Source organism: Homarus americanus, unplaced genomic scaffold (genome assembly GCF_018991925.1).
Source record: "Homarus americanus isolate GMGI-L3 unplaced genomic scaffold, GMGI_Hamer_2.0 scaffold23617, whole genome shotgun sequence".
Taxonomy (NCBI): domain Eukaryota; kingdom Metazoa; phylum Arthropoda; class Malacostraca; order Decapoda; family Nephropidae; genus Homarus; species Homarus americanus.
In genome coordinates, this window is record NW_024720711.1 from 3013859 (window position 1) to 3034856 (window position 20998).

Below are 20998 nucleotides of genomic sequence, written 5' to 3' on the forward strand. Positions count from 1 at the left end.
TCCCGTAGGCCTGACTGCTCGATAGGAGTGTAGCACAGCACATAGTAAACAGCCGGGTTTTTTTAGTCCACAAAGAAGACTAACTTTAGGTACCCATTAACTGCTGAGAAGACTGTGATCCTTTAGACCAGGGGTTCTCAACCAGGGGGGAATTCCCCCCAGGGGGGGAATTCAGGTTTTCAGGGGGGGGGGGAAACTGATTCGGGAGCAAGAGATATGTTCGATGAGAAATCAATCACAGAATTTTGGCCCTTGATGTGCGATTCCTACCCAAAAGTGGCAGAAAGAGCTATCCGTGCATTGCTTCCGTTTGTGTCGACATATCTTTGTGAGTCAGGCTTTTCAACTCTGTTGCAAATTAAAACGAAGCAACGTAGTAGATTAGAGGTAGAAAATGACCTGCGTTGTGCCCTTTCAAGCACTCCTCCGCGTATCCCAGAATTGGCGAAGAAAAAACAATCACAGGTTTCTCATTGACTGTAATCTTCATCTGAATAAAATTAATTACAAATTTACAATATCCTGGTATTCTATTGAACTTTTTGTTTATTGCATTATGCTTCAGTTTGGTCTGTTAAGTAATTCATTATAAATAAAAAAAAACTATTTTACTTTTATTCAAGTTTTATAAATCCATCAACATTTTCAATTGGCATTTAATTTGTAAAACTCCACTATAAAAATAATCCATATAAAATTGTAAATGTATATGTACTAATATGGAAAAAATAAAGGATTTTCAGTATTATATGCATATTATTTGGAATGCACTTTTTGAGGCAGACAATCTTGGAAAGGAGGAGGGAATGACATTCTGACATATGGTGAAAGGGATGCATGGGGCAAACAAGGTTGAGAACCACTGCTGTAGACCAAGAGGTGAGGAGTTATGTTGTATCCAGTTAATAATATTTGTTTATCATCACTATCATTGTTCCAAATCATATTTTATTATTACTAGTATTAATCCAAGTCGTATCATTCTCCTGGACAGTGTATGAAGTGCTTGTTTGTTTATTGACATGAATATTTTGTACTTTGAAACAATGGATTTGTATGTAAATGTGTTTTCTCTGTCAATACATCAGTCAGTTTACCTCTATCTATCTATTTATCTTCCGTTATCTATATATTTGTCTATTCTTTATTCTCTTTCTCCTTCCTAGTTTTCTATTTTGTTCTTAAATATATCTTTTCTCTATCTATTTACCCCTTTCTTCTCTTCTACTTTACCCATCTTAATTTATCTCACTCTCTCTATCTCTATTTCTCTCCTTACCTAACTTAATTTATCTCACTCTTTATCTCTATTTCATTCCCTTTTTGTCTCCTTACCTATCTTAATTAATCTCACTCTCTTAATCTCCAATTCTCTCCCTCTTTGTCTCTCCTTATCTCTCTTGTAATTTATATCCCTCTTTATTCTATATCCTTCTCTATCTTCCTCGCTAGCCGAGTGCGTGACTTGGCAACACTGTCTCATCATCACACTGCCACATGTGAAGCAACCAAACACTCTTCTCTCTCACATAAGTCTTCATTATCTCCCTACGCCTGCCTCTCCCAAGTTCTCGTTTAACTTTATCATCTCAAACAGTTAATGACATTGAAAGCAGCGCACTTGTCTTATTTATGTGATTTTAAAATATTTGTTTCGATATTTTGAAGTATTTCTGTATTTTCTGAACTATAGACTGAATACAGAGTCGGACTAGGCCAATATTATAACAATTTTAATATTATACATATTCTTAGCTAGATATTAAATTCATTTGTTAATATATTCCTAAAATTTAAGTTGCGCAAATAAAACACAGGAGAATGCACGAGGAAGGCACGCGGGGAGGGTGAGCCACTAACAACCACAGTCAATAATAAACGAGATTATGATTGGCTGTCTCAACGATAGTTTCTTAAGGAGCTTTGACACGCACACTCACGCCGCCTCCGTTAACACATAATGTAAACAAAATACGACGTATTTTGTTTATTTACGACCTTCAACTTTACTCCTTTGGTATACTCTATAACAAACAATTTATTCATTTTATAAAGGCAATTAAAGAATAGGTTTACTAATTACAAATATATATATATTTTTTACTGCGTCATGTGTTAATAAACTTCACCCTTGTGTTTGTTTGTTTTGGTTATCCACAAGTATATAATAATGTACGAGTGTATGCATGTTCTTACGAGTGTGTACGTATGAATATATCCGGGTAACAGACAAACATACACAGCAGAACCAAAGTAACAAGAACATTCCAGCCTTGGAGAGGCACAACCACGTGGTAGTGACGTCAACAGTACACAGAAGGAAGATTGTTATGGGGTCTAAACTTTCTGGGTTTTACGTCTGTGGTGACTAGCTAGAGGACTTGAGGATCACATGAAGATTAGGCACCCAGCTTACTTCTCTGCAACGGTACCTGGGGGAATTATGTTATGCTATATTATGTTAGCATAAGGATGGTTAATTTTTAGATGAAGTAAGTTAAGGGCTAATCTTCAAGCGATCCACTTCGAGCTCTCAAGTACTATGGCTATTCTAATTTAACAAAAATCATTCTATTATTATTATTATTTATATATGTATTTTTTTTAATTTGACAAGATGTTTTTGTAAGTTTACGTTTAAGATGAGTAGTAAAACTGTCCTTTAGGCTGGAGAAACATAATCAAACATTTACCTCCACTACATATGATCAGTTGTTATGTGTGACTGGGTAGAGCATGACTCCTGAGACAAGAAGCTCCCTATATACGAAACATGAAGCACATAATGGTTCGAAACATCCCACAGCGGCGAAGGTGGTACATGATATATTTCACAGTCGCGATAAATGCAAATCTGGGAAGGTAAGTGTATAATATGGACACGAAGTAGTACCTTAAGCTGTGTATTCTTATATTACAGAACATGTATTAATCCTATGTAATATTTCCATTTATTATGCACCATGTTATATATGTGAATTATCATATTTACATATTATGTATTCAGCTTGTGAATGCTGGTATCTGTACATGCCAGCGCGGAGTGATACAGAGTTGAGATCGCTAGTCCTTATGGTGTGGAAGCCCGCTGTCTATTAGTTCCTCTGTATATCTCCCGTACGAGAATAAGAACCTATTTTCAAGATAACAAGTGTTTGTGTATACCCTCAGTAGTGTAGAACATTTTGGGGGTAGCAAAGACAAACATAGAGTAACAATTGTCGTTCAGTGTACACCTGTATGGTCTGTACCTGGGTGGAAGACGGGGTCCTCTACCACTGAGGGACGTGATATGTCTTTACTCCTCACACTTTACAGGTTTTCTTAGGGTAGCTAAGGTTGAGTTGTGGTCCTCCCTGTTATACTCACAGTAGCTATAGGAAACAATGACAGTATCACTGAAGTTACGGTGACAATCGAGTAAAGTTAACATTAACGTAACAGTTTATACGAGATTAAAACAGCTAAGACTCTAAATTTATTAAAGCAAAACAGCTGATCTTTATTTAGTTATCGTCACCATGAAACCCACTGTCTAGTTTATTGTTCTGAGGTCTCGGAAAATAAATCCAATTCACAGTCGAGTCAGTAATCATTGGTGCAGGCGCCCACCTCAGAGTGTGTAACAGTACGTGTGTCAGGGCAGTACCTTTCTCACACCTTCTATCCAGTGGTGTTAGGCAGGAGGTGTTCTGGGTGTTGAAGTACCAGTTCTACACGTGTGACCAGAATTTTCAGCGTCAAAAAAATCTCGCGTCATAATTTTATTCACATGGGGCTAAAAAGAGACCGATCATTTTTCGTACCAATACACCGCAAGAAGTTGTTCATATTTCTTGTGATATACTATGTCGGTACATCTTGCTTGCCAGTCAGGATTTTCTCTAGTTTTTCAGTGATTCTATTCAGTGTAGGACAGACACGGTGCTGTACCCTCCCTCACACACAGATGTACCCTCCCTCACACACAGTTGTACCCTCCCTCACACACAGATGTACCCTCCCTCACACACAGTTGTACCCTCCCTCACACACAGTTGTACCCTCCCTCACACACAGTTGTACCCTCCCTCACACACACACAGTTGTACCCTCCCTCACACACACAGTGTACCCTCCCTCACACACAGATGTCACACACAGATGTACCCTCCACACCCTCCCTCACACACAGTTGTCCCTCACACAGTTGTACCCTCCCTCCACACACCTCCCTCACACACAGACCCTCCCTCACACACAGTTGTACCCTCCCTCACACACCCTCCCTCACACAGTTGTACCTCCCTCACACAGTCCTCCCTCACACACAGATGTACCCTCACACACAGATGTACCCTCCCTCACACACAGATGTACCTCCCCACACAGATGTACCCTCCCTCACACACAGTTGTACCCCACACACAGATGTACCCTCCCTCACACACAGTTGTACCCTCCCTCATACATAGATGTACCCTTCCTCACACACAGATGTACCCTCCCTCACACACAGATGTACCCTCCCTCACACACAGATGTACCCTCCCTCACACACAGTTGTACCCTCCCTCACACACAGTTGTACCCTCCCTCACACACAGTTGTACCCTCCCAGCGTATTACCACAACTTGACCAACAACCCGCTCCACTGTTGACTTGGCCCACTACAGTTGCTTGAATGGGGAATGGGTCACTTGATCGACAAATAATATACAAGTAATATAAGTGGTATAAATATGTTATATAATAACAAGGCGACCTGTGGTGTGATGGTCAGCATGCTCGCCTCGCAAGTGAGCGGACCCGGGTTCGTTCCCCAGGCAGGGTGAAACTATGGGCAAGTTTCTTTAAGCCATTTGCTTCTGTCTACCCAGCAGTAATTGAGAACTCTGGGTGTTAACGATTTGCGGATGGTGTTCTGGGGTAATGGTTAGCCAATGCAGTTGGCGAGTTATCCAGTCTTCTCGGGTTTGGTTGTTATGCTGGCGACAGCTTCTACACCTTAAACAAATTCACGCCTAGGTGGCCCTTGGGCCAGCCATCCTCGTTACAGAAGGGGCAACCATTATTATTTTTTAATAAAAAGGAGGGAGAGGGTCATACTACAGGGAATTGACATAAAGTGTAAAAGACTGCAGTGGGTCATTGATGGTATAATTCACCTATAATTATATACACATTTGGCCACGGAGAAGTTCCTCCCTCACTTAACTGCAGTTGTTTTTATAACTATCGTGGTTATTAAAGACCGTTCATTAATTCTTTATATCCACAAACATTTACATTTTTACGATTCACGAAATATTCAATTTTCCTGCAGCAAAACTTTTAAGCCAATTAGATATGTTCTCACATACCTTGTTCAGAGGGAAATTGTCGTATGTATCATTGAGGATCGGGGCCTAAAGAGCTGGTAAAGAGATCATGGAGTTGGGAGTATCAAGCGTCTGGAGCGACCATCACAAGCAACCCAGCACCCAGGTCAAAGGTCACCAGAGGAATAATAGATTGTGTATGGCACCTTACCCTCCATCCTCACCTCACCACTGAACGGTTCTATAAAAGGCTGATAGATATATCGAACTATAATGATGTAATATATTTTAATCTGAGTTAACTAGACTTAGGTTAACTTGACTGGGTTACCAAGACCCATGAAGAAGAATTGATGTGGTCCAGAGATAAAGATAATTACGATAAGGCTTCCAGTTGGCTACGTATTATGGACACACAACAACAACAACAACAAACTACAAGTAATCCATTTACCGACAATAAACAAAGAAACAATTATTGGGTTCAGATAATAATTACTTGGTGAAAAAAATGTCGACTTACCTAATCTCGAATATTTTTTAGCTCACAAAGACAACGTTTATCTTAACCCTATGAGTACCATGACTTAATCCACTGATTACGTTATCTTATCCTTCTGAATACAATGAAGTAATTCCGAGTACGTTATCTTAACCCTTTGAGTACAATGAAGTAATTCCCTGAGTACGTTATCTTAACCCTTTGAGTACAATGAAGTAATTCCCTGAGTACGTTATCTTAACCCTTTGAGTACAATGAAGTAATTCCCTGAGTACGTTATCTTAACCCTTTGAGTACAATGAAGTAATTCCCTGAGTACGTTATCTTAACCCTTTGAGTACAATGAAGTAATCCACTGCGTACGTTGTCTTTAAAGATTTGAGTACAATGAAATAATCCACTGAGTACGTTGTCTTTAAAGACTGAGTACAATGAAATAATCCATTGAGTGCGTTGTCTTTAAAGATTTGAGTAAAATGAAATAATCCACTGAGTACGTTGTCTTTAAAGTCTTTGAATACAATGAAGTAATCCACTGAGTACGTTGCCTTTAAAGTCTTTGAGTACAATGACCCTTTCCCTCGGATAAGATGACACTGAATTCATCGTATTCAAGGGGTTTAAGTTACATCTTCCCACATACCGTCATGTCCTGTGAGTTTGATTACCACAGTAAACCTGAATCATAACACAACATACTGTACACACTAAACATAGTGCTGAATGTTACAGAGAAATACAAACAATACAGTACTTAAGTGAATTCCTGTAATATCGTTTAATAGAATTTTGAAATTTATTTTTGTGTCTGTACCTACATTTATACATAACATAATGAAATGATAAGAAATATGACTGAGAAGCCTTATTCTAATATCTACGTTCAGTCTTATATTAACGATCCCTTTCATGTGGTCAGACTGGTGCTTCAGCTGCCCAGGATCTCAAGACATCTGTAGGTGATCATTTATAAACAAAGACTAACTTATAATCTTCCTTTTCCGCCCACTTCTCCTCTCTCCCTCTTCCTCCTCTCAACCCCCCCCTTCTCACTCCTCCCTCCCTCCCTTCTTCCCACTTCTCCGTCCCTCCTCTAACCACCCCTCCACCCTCTTACCTCCACCTTCCTATGACCATCCCTTCCATCCTCTCACCTCTTCCCCCTTCCTTTCCACCTGTCACTGCAACTGTCGTGTGTGCATGTGTGTGTGTGGGTGCGTGTGTGTAAGAACTGCTGGCTGGTGGTAAAGTACATGAAAAAATAATGAATTAAAGATGAAATAAAGAGGAAACAGAAAAAAGTGTTGCCAAGGATGTTGGCTTGGCTTGGCTTGGCTTTTTTTACTTTTACTTTTATCCTCTTCGCCACTGATCGGCTTGTTAGCCGCTTGGGCGATCGGTCACGACTCTTTTCCTTTATATTCTTCACCAAAAGGTCGGCTCGCTAGCCGCCCGGGCGATCACGTCTCTGTCACGCACTGTTGGCAAATACTGGGCATGCACCGGCTCCTGAATGTACCTGAACCCGCTCCAGTGTTGGTCAAGTCTTCTCTTGAAAGAGCTCACACTCGGTGCCGTCACAACACTTTCTGGTAGATTGTTCCAAGAGTTTACAACCCTCACTCCGAAAAAGTTTGCCCTCACGGTTTTCCGGACTTGCGGCTTCTTCAATCTTGAGCTGTGACCCCTTGTGGGGCGAGCGTCCGCCAGCTCCAAGTAAGGACACTCAACTGAGTAGTGCCCCCTGAGATGCTTATAAACCTCAACTAGGTCCCCCCTTGCCCGTCTGTAGTATAAGCTAGGCAAGTTCAGGCGCTCCAATCTCGCAGGGTAGCTGAGATGCCGAAGTGCAGGCACCAGCTTGGTGGCCCTCCTTTGAACATTTTCAACCAACTGACAGTCCCTAGCATATCTCGGGGACCAGATGGGGTGACAGTACTCCAGATGGGGAAGCACTTCACTCCTGAAGATCGTCACGAGGGACGGACCGTCTAGATATCTGAACGACCTTCTTATAAGACCCAATAATTTATTTGCCTGATTTACCTTCTTCTCACAATGGCCCGAGAACTTCAGCTCATTGTCAACATACACACCTAGGTCCTTCTCACACACAGTCTCAACTAGTACATTTTCTTCATCCCGTTGGGACATATGGTACGCCTCCTTACCGTTGGTACGCCCCAGGTGCATCCTCTTACACTTCGTGACATTGAATCTCAGCAGCCATTCCTTCGACCATTCCTGGAGCCCACAGAGGTCCTTCTGCAGCTCTTCACAGTCCGCTTGGTTCTTAATTTCCCGAAATAACTTGGCGTCATCGGCAAACATTTGTATGGAGGAGTGTACAACGTCAGGCATATCATTTATGAAACAAACAAACAACAGCGGGCCCAATACACTACCCTGCGGTACCCCACTTGTTACAGGTACAGATGACGATTTCGTGCCATTAATCACCACACATTGCTTGCGGTCATGTAGAAAGTCTTCTATCCACGCTAGGACATTTCCCCGAATTCCGTACCCTTCCAGTTTGATTTTCAGCCTTTCGTGGGGTACACTGTCGAAAGCCTTGGCAAAATCTAGGTAAATATTGTCGATATTACCACCCCGTTCTAGAATATGGGTCCAAATATCCAATACCTTGAGCAATTGTGTCAAGCAAGAGCGCCCCGGCATAAAACCGTGTTGGCAATCTTTTACAAGGTTGTTTCGTAGTAGATGTTCCATCGCTGCATCTCTGATAATACTCTCAAGTACTTTACATATTATGCTGGTCAGGCTCACCGGTCTATAGTTGTTCGTGGAGTGCCTATCGCCCTTCTTGAAGATAGGACTCACATAAGCCACTTTCCATTCACTGGGGACCATTTGTTCATCCAGGCATTTACAAAACAGAATCTTCAGGGGCTCTGCAAGCTCGTTGCACAGCTCCCTTAGCACTCTAGGATGCACCATGTCAGGTCCAGGACTCTTATGGACCTTTAGCCTGGACAGTTTATTTCTAATACCCTCTTCTGTGAACACAATGTGGGTCAGTGCTGTGTCGAACCGTCTGTCCTCAAACGCAGGAAGGTTAGTTGCATCCTCTCTTGTGAACACTGAGGAAAAGAAGCTGTTCAATGCCTCAGCTTTATCCTGGTCAGAATCTGCGTAACTACCATCTTCAAGCCTCAGGTCTGATACTCCTACTCGCGTTTTCAATTTCGACTTTGCATAGCGGTAAAACGCCTTTGGGTTTGACTTGACCTCGCGTGCAACCAGCCTTTGGAACTCCTTTTCAGCCCTCCTACACTCTATCTTTGCTTGGTTTCTGGCTCTTGCATACATCCTCCTGTCTTGCTCATCGTTTGACCCAACCCACGTCTTGAATTTCTGGGTTTTCTTCTTAATTTTGTCGACCGCCGCATGGTTCATGTGTAGGGATCCCCTCGTATTCCTAGAAGCACTGGGTTTGGTCTTGGGTATATATTTATCGATCAAATGGGTCATTTTACTAGTTATGATATTCAGCGTAGTGTCTGCGTTCTTGTACCTTAATAAGTCAGGCCAGTTGATACCCCTCATCTCTTCCCTCATCCCATTGTAATTTCCCTTGTAATATTTGCACCTTGGCCTGGCCTTATCTTGAACTAGGTAACAGTTAAATCTGAATGACAACACTGTATGGTGACTGGTGCCAACTGGGGCAAGGTGTTCCAGTTTGGCCACCATACCCTCCTCGTTTGTTATGATGAGGTCAAGTGGCTTGGGTGTTTGCTCCCCTCTGTAATGTGTCGGGTCTCTCACATGTTGGAACAGAAAATTATCTCTCAGAGTTTCTACAAAAAGAGTAGCAGGATTATTCAAGTCATTCGGGGTTGACTCGTTTCTCCAGTCGATGTCGCCATAGTTAAAGTCCCCCATGATAAGGAGGTGGCTGGGGTTGAGCATCGCCGCATTGTTTATTAAGGTTCTTAAGTTCCTTTGATTTAGTGGGCCACAGTTCGGGGATCTGTAGATACACCCGACGATAAGTAAGTCCCCTCCCTTTAATTTAATTTTACACCACTTGGACTCTTCAAAGACATCCTCTCCCTGTACCCTCGCCTGGCTGGCTCTAAGGTCTTGCCTAGCGTAGATAACCACACCCCTCCTGCAGGATTCTTGAGTTAGGTTCGTAAATGAGTCATATCCAGCAATACTGAACTCACATTCCTCTGGGTCGATTCTCCTGTTCTTGTACAACAGTTCTACAACTCCTACAATATCTGGTTGGTGTACTCTTAGTAGTGTTTCAAACTCCTCCCTCTTATCCAGGAACGTGTCGGTATTAGTGTACATGACATTCAAGCCAGAATTTGTTCTCGGTAACGTCTCTGCTCTTAGTAATAAACCCGCTCCACCCACATTCTCAGAAGCTGCAGCATTTGCTAAGTACACTGTATTTTGCAGGGTGTGGTTAAAAATTTCATTGTTTACACGGCGCTCGTTCCCTCCTGTCCGGTAGGCTGAGCTGGTGCCGCCTCCCGGGTGGGGGGTTGAGTGGGTGGAGGGTGCACTGCTGCCCCCTGGCCCTGTGTCGGCACACTTGTTTCCACTACCCTCCCCCTGAGTATAACCCATGTGCACCTGTCCCCGTTCCTTCTCGACTCCTCCCTCTTCTGCTTCAAGTCCAGCAGGAGCTTCTTGTGCTGTTCCCTCTGCATTACCGTGCGGTCTGGGTGAATAAATACATCTCGAAATGCCTCGCTCCTTGCTAAGTTTTTTGCCTGGGTTGGGTTGGGTTGGATTTGGTTACATCTCGCACAGCACACTAAATGCTATCCAAATGTACGTGGCAGTCATTGTCTTGTGAATTAATATTTGTTATTAACGAGATTATCAACAACAACGTTTATGTTTACCTTAATGATAATTTACTTACTTTATTACCGCTCTTGAGTTAGTCTTTATTTGGCTTCTCTTTTATTGTTTTTATGACCTGTTGTTAGTGTGTTGGTGTCGGTGTTCTGATTCCGGGTTGTTACATCAATACTTCAAGATAATATAGCGTAAATAGTATGTGTTGGTTCAAGATGTGGCTGTGGTTAGGTACAGTGTGGTGTGGTGTGGTGCGGTGAGGTATGCAGAGGTGCGATATAGAAAGGTGGAACCATAAGTAACCTAACTTTACCTAACGTGACATAACGTAACCAATCCGAAGCTAATCTAACCTAACCTGATTTCGGTAAAGTTTGGTTATGGTTTGAGATAACCAATGAAGTCTTAAACCTTAGAGAGAGAGAGAGAGAGAGAGGTGGGGGGGGGAGGGTCACAAAATACTCGACTGATCTTTGTCTCTTGCAAACATGTTCACTATCCTTATTTGGTCGTGGTCACGTTTTAAAATATTGTGTTTAAGGATGCGTTTATTGTTCCTACGTCCCCCGAGTGTTTATCCAGAGCAGCCTTTTGGTATAACTCTCTTGGTGTTTATCACGTTTTCTCTCATAGGTTTTCTCTGTAACTTGAACTCTTCTCTTTCCGTTTTTGTGTGTGCGTGTTTGTCTAGCATGTGTCCCCAATATCATCCCTGGCGGTGCTCCCTCCCCTCCCCCCTTCACTTTGTGTTTCTACTGCAGTTTCTCTCTCTCTCTTTTTCTAACTACTCTCTCCATCCCTCTACCCTACTTTCATTGTCTTCTGTTCCCTTTCTACTCTCACTTCCTTCATCCCATCCAACATCCTTCTTTGTCCCCCTACCTCCTTCGTTTCTTTCTCCCCCTTCTTGCCTCCTTCCTTGATGCTCTCTCTCCCGCCCACCTCTTATCTTCCTTCCTCTCTCTCTCTCTCTCTCTCTCACACACACACACACGACCTCCACAAAAGTATTATATTAATAAAAAATATCAATTGTGTACGTCGGCCCTAAGATAGGTCAGCTGTTTAAGGGTGGGTGGCTTTAGTAACAAGCTACCCCCCTCCCCCCACTGATGGACTGACATTGACAGCCGGTGACAGTGACAGCCAGTGACAATGATAGCCGGTGAGTGATAAGCAGTGGTAACAATAGGCAGAGTGACAGCCAGTGACAATGACAGCCGGTGAGTGATAAGCAGTGGCAACAATAGCCAGTGGCAACGACAGTCGATGACAGCAGCAACCAGTGACGACAGCCGATGACAGCAGCAACCAGTGACGACAGCCGATGACAGCAGCAACCAGTGACAGTGACAGCCAATGCCCTGATTATCCAGACTTAAACAAGGCCAAGAGAGCGGTGAACGTAACTCTACTAACATCTTGTACGGCACTGACCTCACGCCCTCAGCTGTAATGTTAAGACAACACTCAGCGCTCCCTCCCTGGTCCACAGTGTCCAGTAGTTAGTCCTAAGTTGTCATCAGCCAAGGGGTCATATCATGTGTTCAGAGAGAGTACGGGCACCCTGTGTGTGTGTGTGTGTGTGTGTGTGAATACTTATATATATATATATATATATATATATATATATATATATATATATATATATATATATATATATATATATATATATATATATAAACACGTGCTTGCATTAGCATGCAAAACACACACACACACACACACACAAAACTCAATACACACACAGCCCAACACACATACACACACGAGACAGTACAAGAAGTTAACTATGTGGGTCAGCAGAGGGGGTAATGAGGGCATACACACACGCACACACGCACGCACACACACACACGTTCCAATCTGTGAACACTTAAAATGATTCCTTAAAATTTTCATTCGTACAATGAATGAAAATAAGACTGCGACTTATGTAGTACGATGACGTTAAGTGAAGGAGGGGCTGTTACTTGTTACTTACACGGAACTTTATCAATATGGCGGAAAGAATGTATCTTTTCTGGATGTTTCAGACAGTCTAGGTTAGGTTAGGTCATGACAAGTACAAGGAGAAGCGTCCTGTCTGAGGCCACAACGTCCTTCATTCGTCCTGGTGTAATGTCCGCGCCGCAACCATACTCGTATTTCCTGTCCAGCATGTTTAAGTCAAGTGTTGCAGGTGTAGGAGGCGGCGGCTGACTGTCAGTGTCAGGACCTACAGCCCTACATAGAGAGCGAGGTACGAGGAAGGAAACACGCTGTGCAGGTCCCGCCTAGTCCTAACCAAGTTTAACCGGACTGAGGATCCATCTATGGTAAAGAAAAAGCGAAAATATTGATTAAAAAACAAGTCGATCAGATAATATCAATTCCAGCAGCAGCCGAAACACCCGGAGTGGAGAGCTTCACCACCGCCACGCTTCTGAACTAAACTAATACGAAAATGAACCATACAGTCACCTCTTACACGGGCTATCATAACCCTACCTATAGTTTGGATATCCAGTTGCTATCGAGTTCTTATAACCTGAAAACACCTGCCAATATCCTATACTTGATTCCTTTATTTCCAGTCAGGAGACGACTTGGGCCCACCCTCTCACCCGTCATCACACCCACACGACCACAAAACTCACACAAAAACTGGCGCCAAACTTGTTATACCACTGTGTTTATTACTTTAACCATACCTAAATATACAAGCTTTTTATCATACAGAATTTTTTTTTCTTAGCTATTATTGTGTGTTTAGAGTATGTGAAGTGAAAATGTAAACTGCATGAACATAGCGTGTGTGTGTGTGTGTGTGTAATAATAATAATAATAATAATAATTAACGGTTTATTGAAAGAGCATGGCAGCCGGAAAGCTGAAAATATACAATTACAAAATTGGGGAATGGGTCTCTTGATTGACAAATAATATACAGGTGACATAAGTGATACAAATATGATACATAATAATTAGGTGTTGATAATTTTTACAATGGTTGGGATTGGGCTGTTCTTGTAGCAATCAGTTCGTGGTCGTATGGGCTGGATGCGGTTGGGCAGGTGTGTGGCCACGTGGCCAGGACAGTAGCTTGGGGCTATGCAGGTGTGCTCCATCCTTCAGGTTAGGTCAGGTGAAGCCGTGAGGTCAGGTCAGGGTAGGTCATAAGAACATAAGAAAATAAGGAGTCTGCAATAGGCCGGTTGGCCTGTGCATGGCAGCTCGTGTCGAGAGTTACTACCACTCTATCATCCATGAATCTATCTAGCCTCCTTTTAAAACTTTCCAGAGTTCCCGCACTTACTACAAAGTTGCTAAGCTTGTTCCACTCGTCCACCACCCTATTTGTGAACCAGTTTCTTCCTATCTCCCTCCTAAACCTAAACTTATCCAACTTGAATCCGTTGCTCCGAGTCCTATCCTGCTCGGATATTATAAGAACTTTATCTATATCACCTTTATTGATTCCTTTCACCCACTTTTTCATAAGGACAGGGAAGGTAGGAAGGGGGGAGGGGTCGCACTCTTCGTCAAGGATACATTATACATCAACCTAGAGAAGTCGACTTGTGAAAGAGACCTAGGTACTTGTAAGCCCGGACCTACGGCCTAGAAAACAGTGCGTTAATGTTCGAAATAAGGCAAACAGAGTATTGGGTTTTATATCTAGAAGTGTAAGTAACAAGAGTGCAGAGGTCTTATTGCAACTATATCTTGCGCTAGTTAGGCCGCACCTCGATTATGCGGTTCAGTTCTGGTGCCCCTATTATAGAACGGATATAAATTCACTAGAGTCGGTGCAGCGAAGAATGACAAAAATGATTCCGGGACTTAGAAACCTTCCATATCAGGATAGGTTAAAGAAACTTAACTTGCATTCCCTAGAAAGACGAAGAGTGCGGGGAGATATGATAGAAGTATTTAAGTGGGTGAAAGGAATCAATAAAGGGGATATAGATAAAGTTCTTATAATATCCGAGCAGGATAGGACTCGGAGCAACGGATTCAAGTTGGATAAGTTTAGGTTTAGGAGGGAGATAGGAAGAAACTGGTTCACAAATAGGGTGGTGGACGAGTGGAACAAGCTTAGCAACTTTGTAGTAAGTGCGGGAACTCTGGAAAGTTTCAAAAGGAGGCTAGATAGATTCATGGATGATAGAGAGTGGTAATAACTCTCGACAGGAGCTGCCATGCACAGGCCAACCGGCCTATTGCAGACTCCTTATTTTCTTATGTTCTTATGTTACCCCTTCCTAATGGGAACTGACGTGACTGGTCCCAGGTGACCTCACCTAGGTACCTTCTTAACCCCTGATAATCCGCCAACCGAAAGTTTGGGACTCTGACCATATTGTCATTGTTTTTCGTTTCCCAATTTAGGGTGAACCTGATTTCTCTGTGATCACTGTTCCCTAGTTCTTCCCCTACTGTGATATCTCTGATAATATTTTCTTTATTTGTTAATACTAGGTCTAATATATTGTCACCTCTAGTAGGTTCTGTAATTAGTTGTTTCAAAAAATTGTCCTGTACTGCGTCTAGGAAGTCCTGAGGTAGAAGCACATGGCATCAAAGGTAATATCCTTAAATGGATTAGGGCGTGGTTACAGGACAGGAAACAGTGAGTGAGCATTAATGGCATTAAGTCCCATTGGAGCAACGTCACAAGTGGAGTTCCCCAAGGCTCAGTACATAAGAACATAAGAACATAAGAACATAAGAAAGTGGGATACTGCAGGAGGCCGACTGGCCCATGCAGGGCAGATCCCTTTCACACCCATCCCAGCACTTCCATGTGCCTATCCAACTTCGTCTTGAAGCTCCCTAGCGTCCCCGATCCTACTATAGCACTCGGTAGCCTATTCCACATATCCACAACTCTATTACCAAACCAGTGCTTGCCTATATCCTTTCTGAATCGGAATTTATCTAATTTAAAGCCATTTGTTCTAGTTATTTCGTTATTACTGAGCTTCAGAACATCTTCCATTTTACCCTTGTTAATCCCACTTACCCACTTGTACACCTCTATCATATCTCCCCTAACTCTACGCCTCTCTAATGAATGTAAGCCTAAGCTTTTCAGTCTTTCTTCATATGGAAGGTTTTTAATATTATGGATCATTTTTGTCATTCTTCTTTGTACTCTCTCCAAAGAATCTATGTCCATTCTATAATAAGGACACCAGAACTGAACCGCATAATCCATGTGTGGCCTCACTAACGCTAGGTAAAGTTTCAAGATAACGTTAGCAGTTCTGTTACTCACAGACGTAGATATGAACCCAAGAATCCTGTTTGCCTTGTTGCGAACGCTAATACATTGTTTTCTAGGTTTCAAGTCGTTGCTAACAAATACACCTAGATCTTTTTCACAAACTGAGTTTTCTATTTCCGTGTTACCTAGTTTATACTTAACGTTTGTATTCGTCTTCCCTTGGACCATTATTATTTATTATATACATAAACGACATAGATATCGGCATAGAGAGCAACATAAGCAAATTTGCTGATGACACTAAAATAGGACGTGTTATTAAATCTGACGAGGACTCCGCAAAACTACAGGAAGATCTAAACAAATTTTTCGAATGGTCTGAAAATGGCAGATGAAATTCAAAGTGGACAAATGTAAAGTACTCAGTATAGGAGATGTAAACAGGGAAACCAGATACCAGACGAACAACGATGCCATAGAGAAATACGACTGCGAGAGAGATTTAGGAGTAATGATAAGTAGGAACCTTAAGCCAAGCAAACAATGTGTTTTTGCTCGTAACAAGGCTAATAAAGTACTTGGGTTCACACAAAGGAGTGTTAGTTACAAGACTAGCGAGGTCATCCTAAAATTGTATCTTGCTCTTGTGAGACCACACCTGGATTACGCAGTTCAGTTCTGGTCACCGTATTACAGAATGGATATAGAATCCTTGGAAAGAATTCAGAGGAGAATGACAAGACTAATCCCGGGCATTAGGAACCTTGAGTATAGAGACAGGTTAAAGCATCTTAATTTGCACTCCCTTGAGAGACGTAGAGCGAGGGGCGACCTGATAGAGGTGTGTAAGTGGAAGGCAGGGCTAAACAGAGGGGACATTACAAAGGTACTCAAACTATCCAACCAGGAGCGAACTCGTAACAATGGTTTTTAAATTAGACAAATTTAGATTTAGGCGTGAAATAGGTAAACACTGGTTTGGAAACAGAGTAGTGGATGAATGGAACAAGTTACCAAATATCATCATTAACTCGAATATGCTGAATAGCTTATATGAGCAATAGGGGTTGGGTGTAAACGGGACTGCCCAATATGGGCCAATAGGCCCGCTGCAGTTTCCTCCATTCTTATGTTCTTATATATATATATATATATATATATATATATATATATATATATATATATATATATATATACAGTTCTGTGTATAAAACCCTTAGCTATTGCGGCATATTAATACATTATAGATACAACAGTGGTCGGCAGTGAACTAGTACAGCAGTGATGGCGAGTACTGTATGTGTTGTGGTGGTCGTGGCTATTGTACTTGTATCTCCACAATGACTGAGTTGTACTCTACTGCTGTCGAGTCGTTTATCAGCAACAACTCCACACGTAGATGGATAAATATTCAGTAAAATCATCATACAAGTATACAACTGGTTCAGCACGTATATAGACAACGTAGGTATACGGCGTAGTTACTGTAGTGCATACATAGACCGAGGAGGAATGGTTTCATAAGAAAGTGGGATACTGCAGGAGGCCGACTGGCCCATACAGGGCCTATACAATGCGGGTTTACACACAAAGGTAAACAGCAAATATCACTATTATTCGCCAAACTAATTACGTCCTCCACTGACCAGAAAAATACAACTAATTTTACGATCGATTCCTTTTGCGTGTTTTCTATATGACTAACGTGTATATTAGCAATTATATAACTTTTATATAACTTAAGTTCGTGTTTAATCGTCCATTGAAATGATTACACAAATTTATATATAGATATAACAAATGTATACATTTTATTTAAGTGATACGAACAAACATATAGAATAAGTTAGTACAAGGAAAGGAGTAATTACTACCCGCAGTATACAAGGCAGCTACACTATCAGACTTAAGACTAATCTTCAAACTTTAACACTAATGTATCTACTCACAGGCCGATGAAAATTTTATATCTTGTTAGAGCGACCATCCTGATAGGGAGTGTCACTTCAGCCAGGCTTCATGCAGTTCTTAAGACAGTTTCTGCCACTGGTTTACAGCCTTCACGAGAAGAGTGTCTGGCATATTTACCCACTACAGTACTGTCCTGTACTTCTTGCTTTAATTATTGTATTATATGAGGCACTTTTTGTCTCATTGCATGTAAAACTCACATTTTTTTAAGGTACAAATGACTTATCAAACACGAAGGGGTTAAGCGCAGCAGTCACATGGTAGTAAGCCAACGCGGAAAAGTGCGGTGCGGTCAGCCACCCGTTCACCACGCTGCCACAGCGAGTACTGACAACTGAACTGAGTGGATTTTAGCCAACCCAGGCAGGAGGTGAGAGGCATGGTGGAGGATATAGTAATAGACAGTGGGAAGGCAACACTCACCCCCCGGCCAGGCAGAGTGGCGCCAGACAGTTGTTCTTCCTGCATCTCAAAGAGTTACAGTACTCCTTAGAAAATCTTAGTATGACACACATTGACTGCCACTAATGAAGGCTTCTTTTCACAAGTATTATATGCAATAAGGATCAAATTTAGTTGTATTTAGTTATATCTTCCAAATACATCCCGCTTTGTTAGGTGACGATCTTCCCTACACACACACACACACACTGCATATATTTTATTTCAAACATAATGTCCACCGATAAGGATATCTGTCAACAGAGAAGCAGTGTTACACCCGAGTAAGAGTCCAGCTGCTCCCACTGACGCCTCCAGCTGCTAGATATACAAGGGTGGAGGTGGAGGGTTGTGTCACGGCCTTGGTCGTGCTCAGGCTAGAGGTGTCGCCATCACTCTTCCTCGAACCTAGGCCTTGTCACCCTCACCCCGACCTGTGTCCACCTGGGCACAGGTCATGTTATAATGACCCACATCAAGGCCTGGACGGCGATAATAATAATAATAATAATAATAATAATAATAATAATAATAATAATAATAATAATAATAATAATAATAATAAAATAAATAATAATAAATAAAAATTACAATAAAAGAAAATATTAATGATACTAACAAAAACTAATAAAAGTAGTAGTAGTAATTATAATAATAATTATAGCGAGAAATGATATATGTATGTTGTGTTGTCAAAGTAAGAGAAACAATTGGGACCCTACAATTGTGTGTAAATGAGGCAGAAAGTCAGATCAGCAACTTGGGACTTGGTCACAACTTTTGTGGTGCCATATGACAGCAGGGTCTACCATTAGACAACACATTCTGCTTCCAATATCTTTCCAGGAGGTAGTACCTTCCTGTTTGGTAGCTACCTACTACCAATAAACTCCCGTTTAAGTCTCACACACACACACACACACACGTAGATAATTTCTTAATTAAGTACACATATTAGTGAACTCAGTACCGCCATTTATGCTAATTGCGGTTATATTTATCCAAAACGAAACCAAAAATCTTCATGACGAAAGAAAACTAAAATATGACAGACACAAGAATAAATTTATCACAAAGAATCTTAAAAGAACAGCTGAAGCCGGCGGTTTACTTTATCTCTCATCTACAAAGGAAGGCAGGAGAATAAAAAATACTGCAAAGTTAAAGGTATGCTGGGAAGTGATTAACTTTGTGTACGAGATACGCATCATAAGTGTGGATAAAAGAGTAGCAATAGCTAGTGAGAATCATTATAACCTAAATCGACCACAGAAGGATAATATTATGGAAGGAACAAATATTAAGCAAGCAAGTAGGAGAATATAGTACTGTTAAATGATAAATAAAATGTCTATGTCCCCCCCCCCCCTCTTTTCCGGAAAATTCGTTAACCAAAGAAAACGACAAATAATTGAAGGACACACTGAGAGACTTACGCTGCGCCGCTATTTTACTTCCTTATCTACCTTCTTGGCCACTGGTCGCCTAACTACAGCTGCCATGCACTTATTGATGGAAGGACTGAAAGACTAATTTATCCTTTACAAAAATAAAAAGTCTAGTAATCAGTATAGAGGACGAAGTTAAGGATAAGTAGGCTTTCAGTCCGTTCATCAGTTAAAAAACCTGTAAATAATGTGCCTGTTTTAGCTTTCAGTAATACAGTACACAAGAAGCACAACCTCTAAGGACAAAGGAGAATAATTCTAGTTACCCTCAAGGCTCACAACCTTCTAGTATGACAACACTAGACACCTGAATATAAATTGTTGGAACACAAATGCTGGAAGTCTTCATAATAAGAGTGAAGTGTCCTGCACTTAAGACAAGACACAACAAGGTGGACGTCATAGACGTTCAAAATACTGAAAGGGATGAAAGATATAAACCCAGATTACTTCTTCAAGATGTTAGCCACCACAAACACAAGAGGTCACAGCTTCAAGATCACCAAGTTGGCAAGCAGAAGGAACAGAAGGAAATCCAGTACTAAAACGGATATATTCCAGGTCTAGGTGAGTCTATAAACTCTATGAACAGAAAAGTAAAAAATTATATCTAAAGAATTCTGAAAATCAGGTTTGGTTACATAGAAGAACAGTACAACTGCCACCATAACACTGATACTGTACAGTCTACTCGGGAAATTGTACACTGTGCTATAAAATCAATAAAACCAAAATTAGTAAGTAAATACCAAAGAATAACTCAACAAATACTGAGTAAACACAAATAGTTATCTTAAGGGTTGTGATGGTCGAGGCTCCAGGTAGTTAGGTGACTAGTGATGACCCGGACGAGAAGCCATGTCTCTATGGTCAGTTCTTCATATGATTTTATTGCCTGTAACTCTCCCTGATAATAGCAGTAACGCCTCAGTTCAATTGCAACACTATCTTGACAGCTGCTTTTGTGTGTCTGAAGGATCCCCCTCCATATATCCTCACGTCTACAGACCACAGGTGACGTATAACAAACAGTTTGCGAGTCGCAGCTTAAATGAGTCACTTATATCCGTTCTAATATCTGTATTCTTTATGTATTTAGGGGAAATGAACGACGTTGGAACCTTAGAGGTGCTCCGGCAGGAGACACCTTCACATATCAGAGAGGTGTAAAAATTTAATTAAAAGTTTTGACAGTAATAAACTAAGAGTTTGATAAGCTGCTCTCAAGTGCTGCCACGCCGGGGAGACCCTCAGCCTGGGTGTAAGCCGGCTACACGC

The 20998-nt window shown here is 41.5% G+C and overlaps 1 protein-coding gene across 1 annotated transcript in view; it reads right to left on the minus strand.

Annotated features, from left to right (window-relative positions):
- Nucleotides 1-18171, minus strand: part of LOC121860736 (heparan sulfate 2-O-sulfotransferase pipe-like) — a 64481-nt gene extending 46310 nt beyond the window's left edge. Inside the window, exon 1 of the mRNA XM_042358064.1 lies at nucleotides 17810-18171. Coding sequence (XP_042213998.1) covers nucleotides 17810-17847 — 38 coding nt within the window. The 5' untranslated portion in view covers nucleotides 17848-18171. The remainder of the gene's footprint in view (nucleotides 1-17809) is intronic.
- Between the last annotated feature and the right edge of the window lie 2827 nt (nucleotides 18172-20998).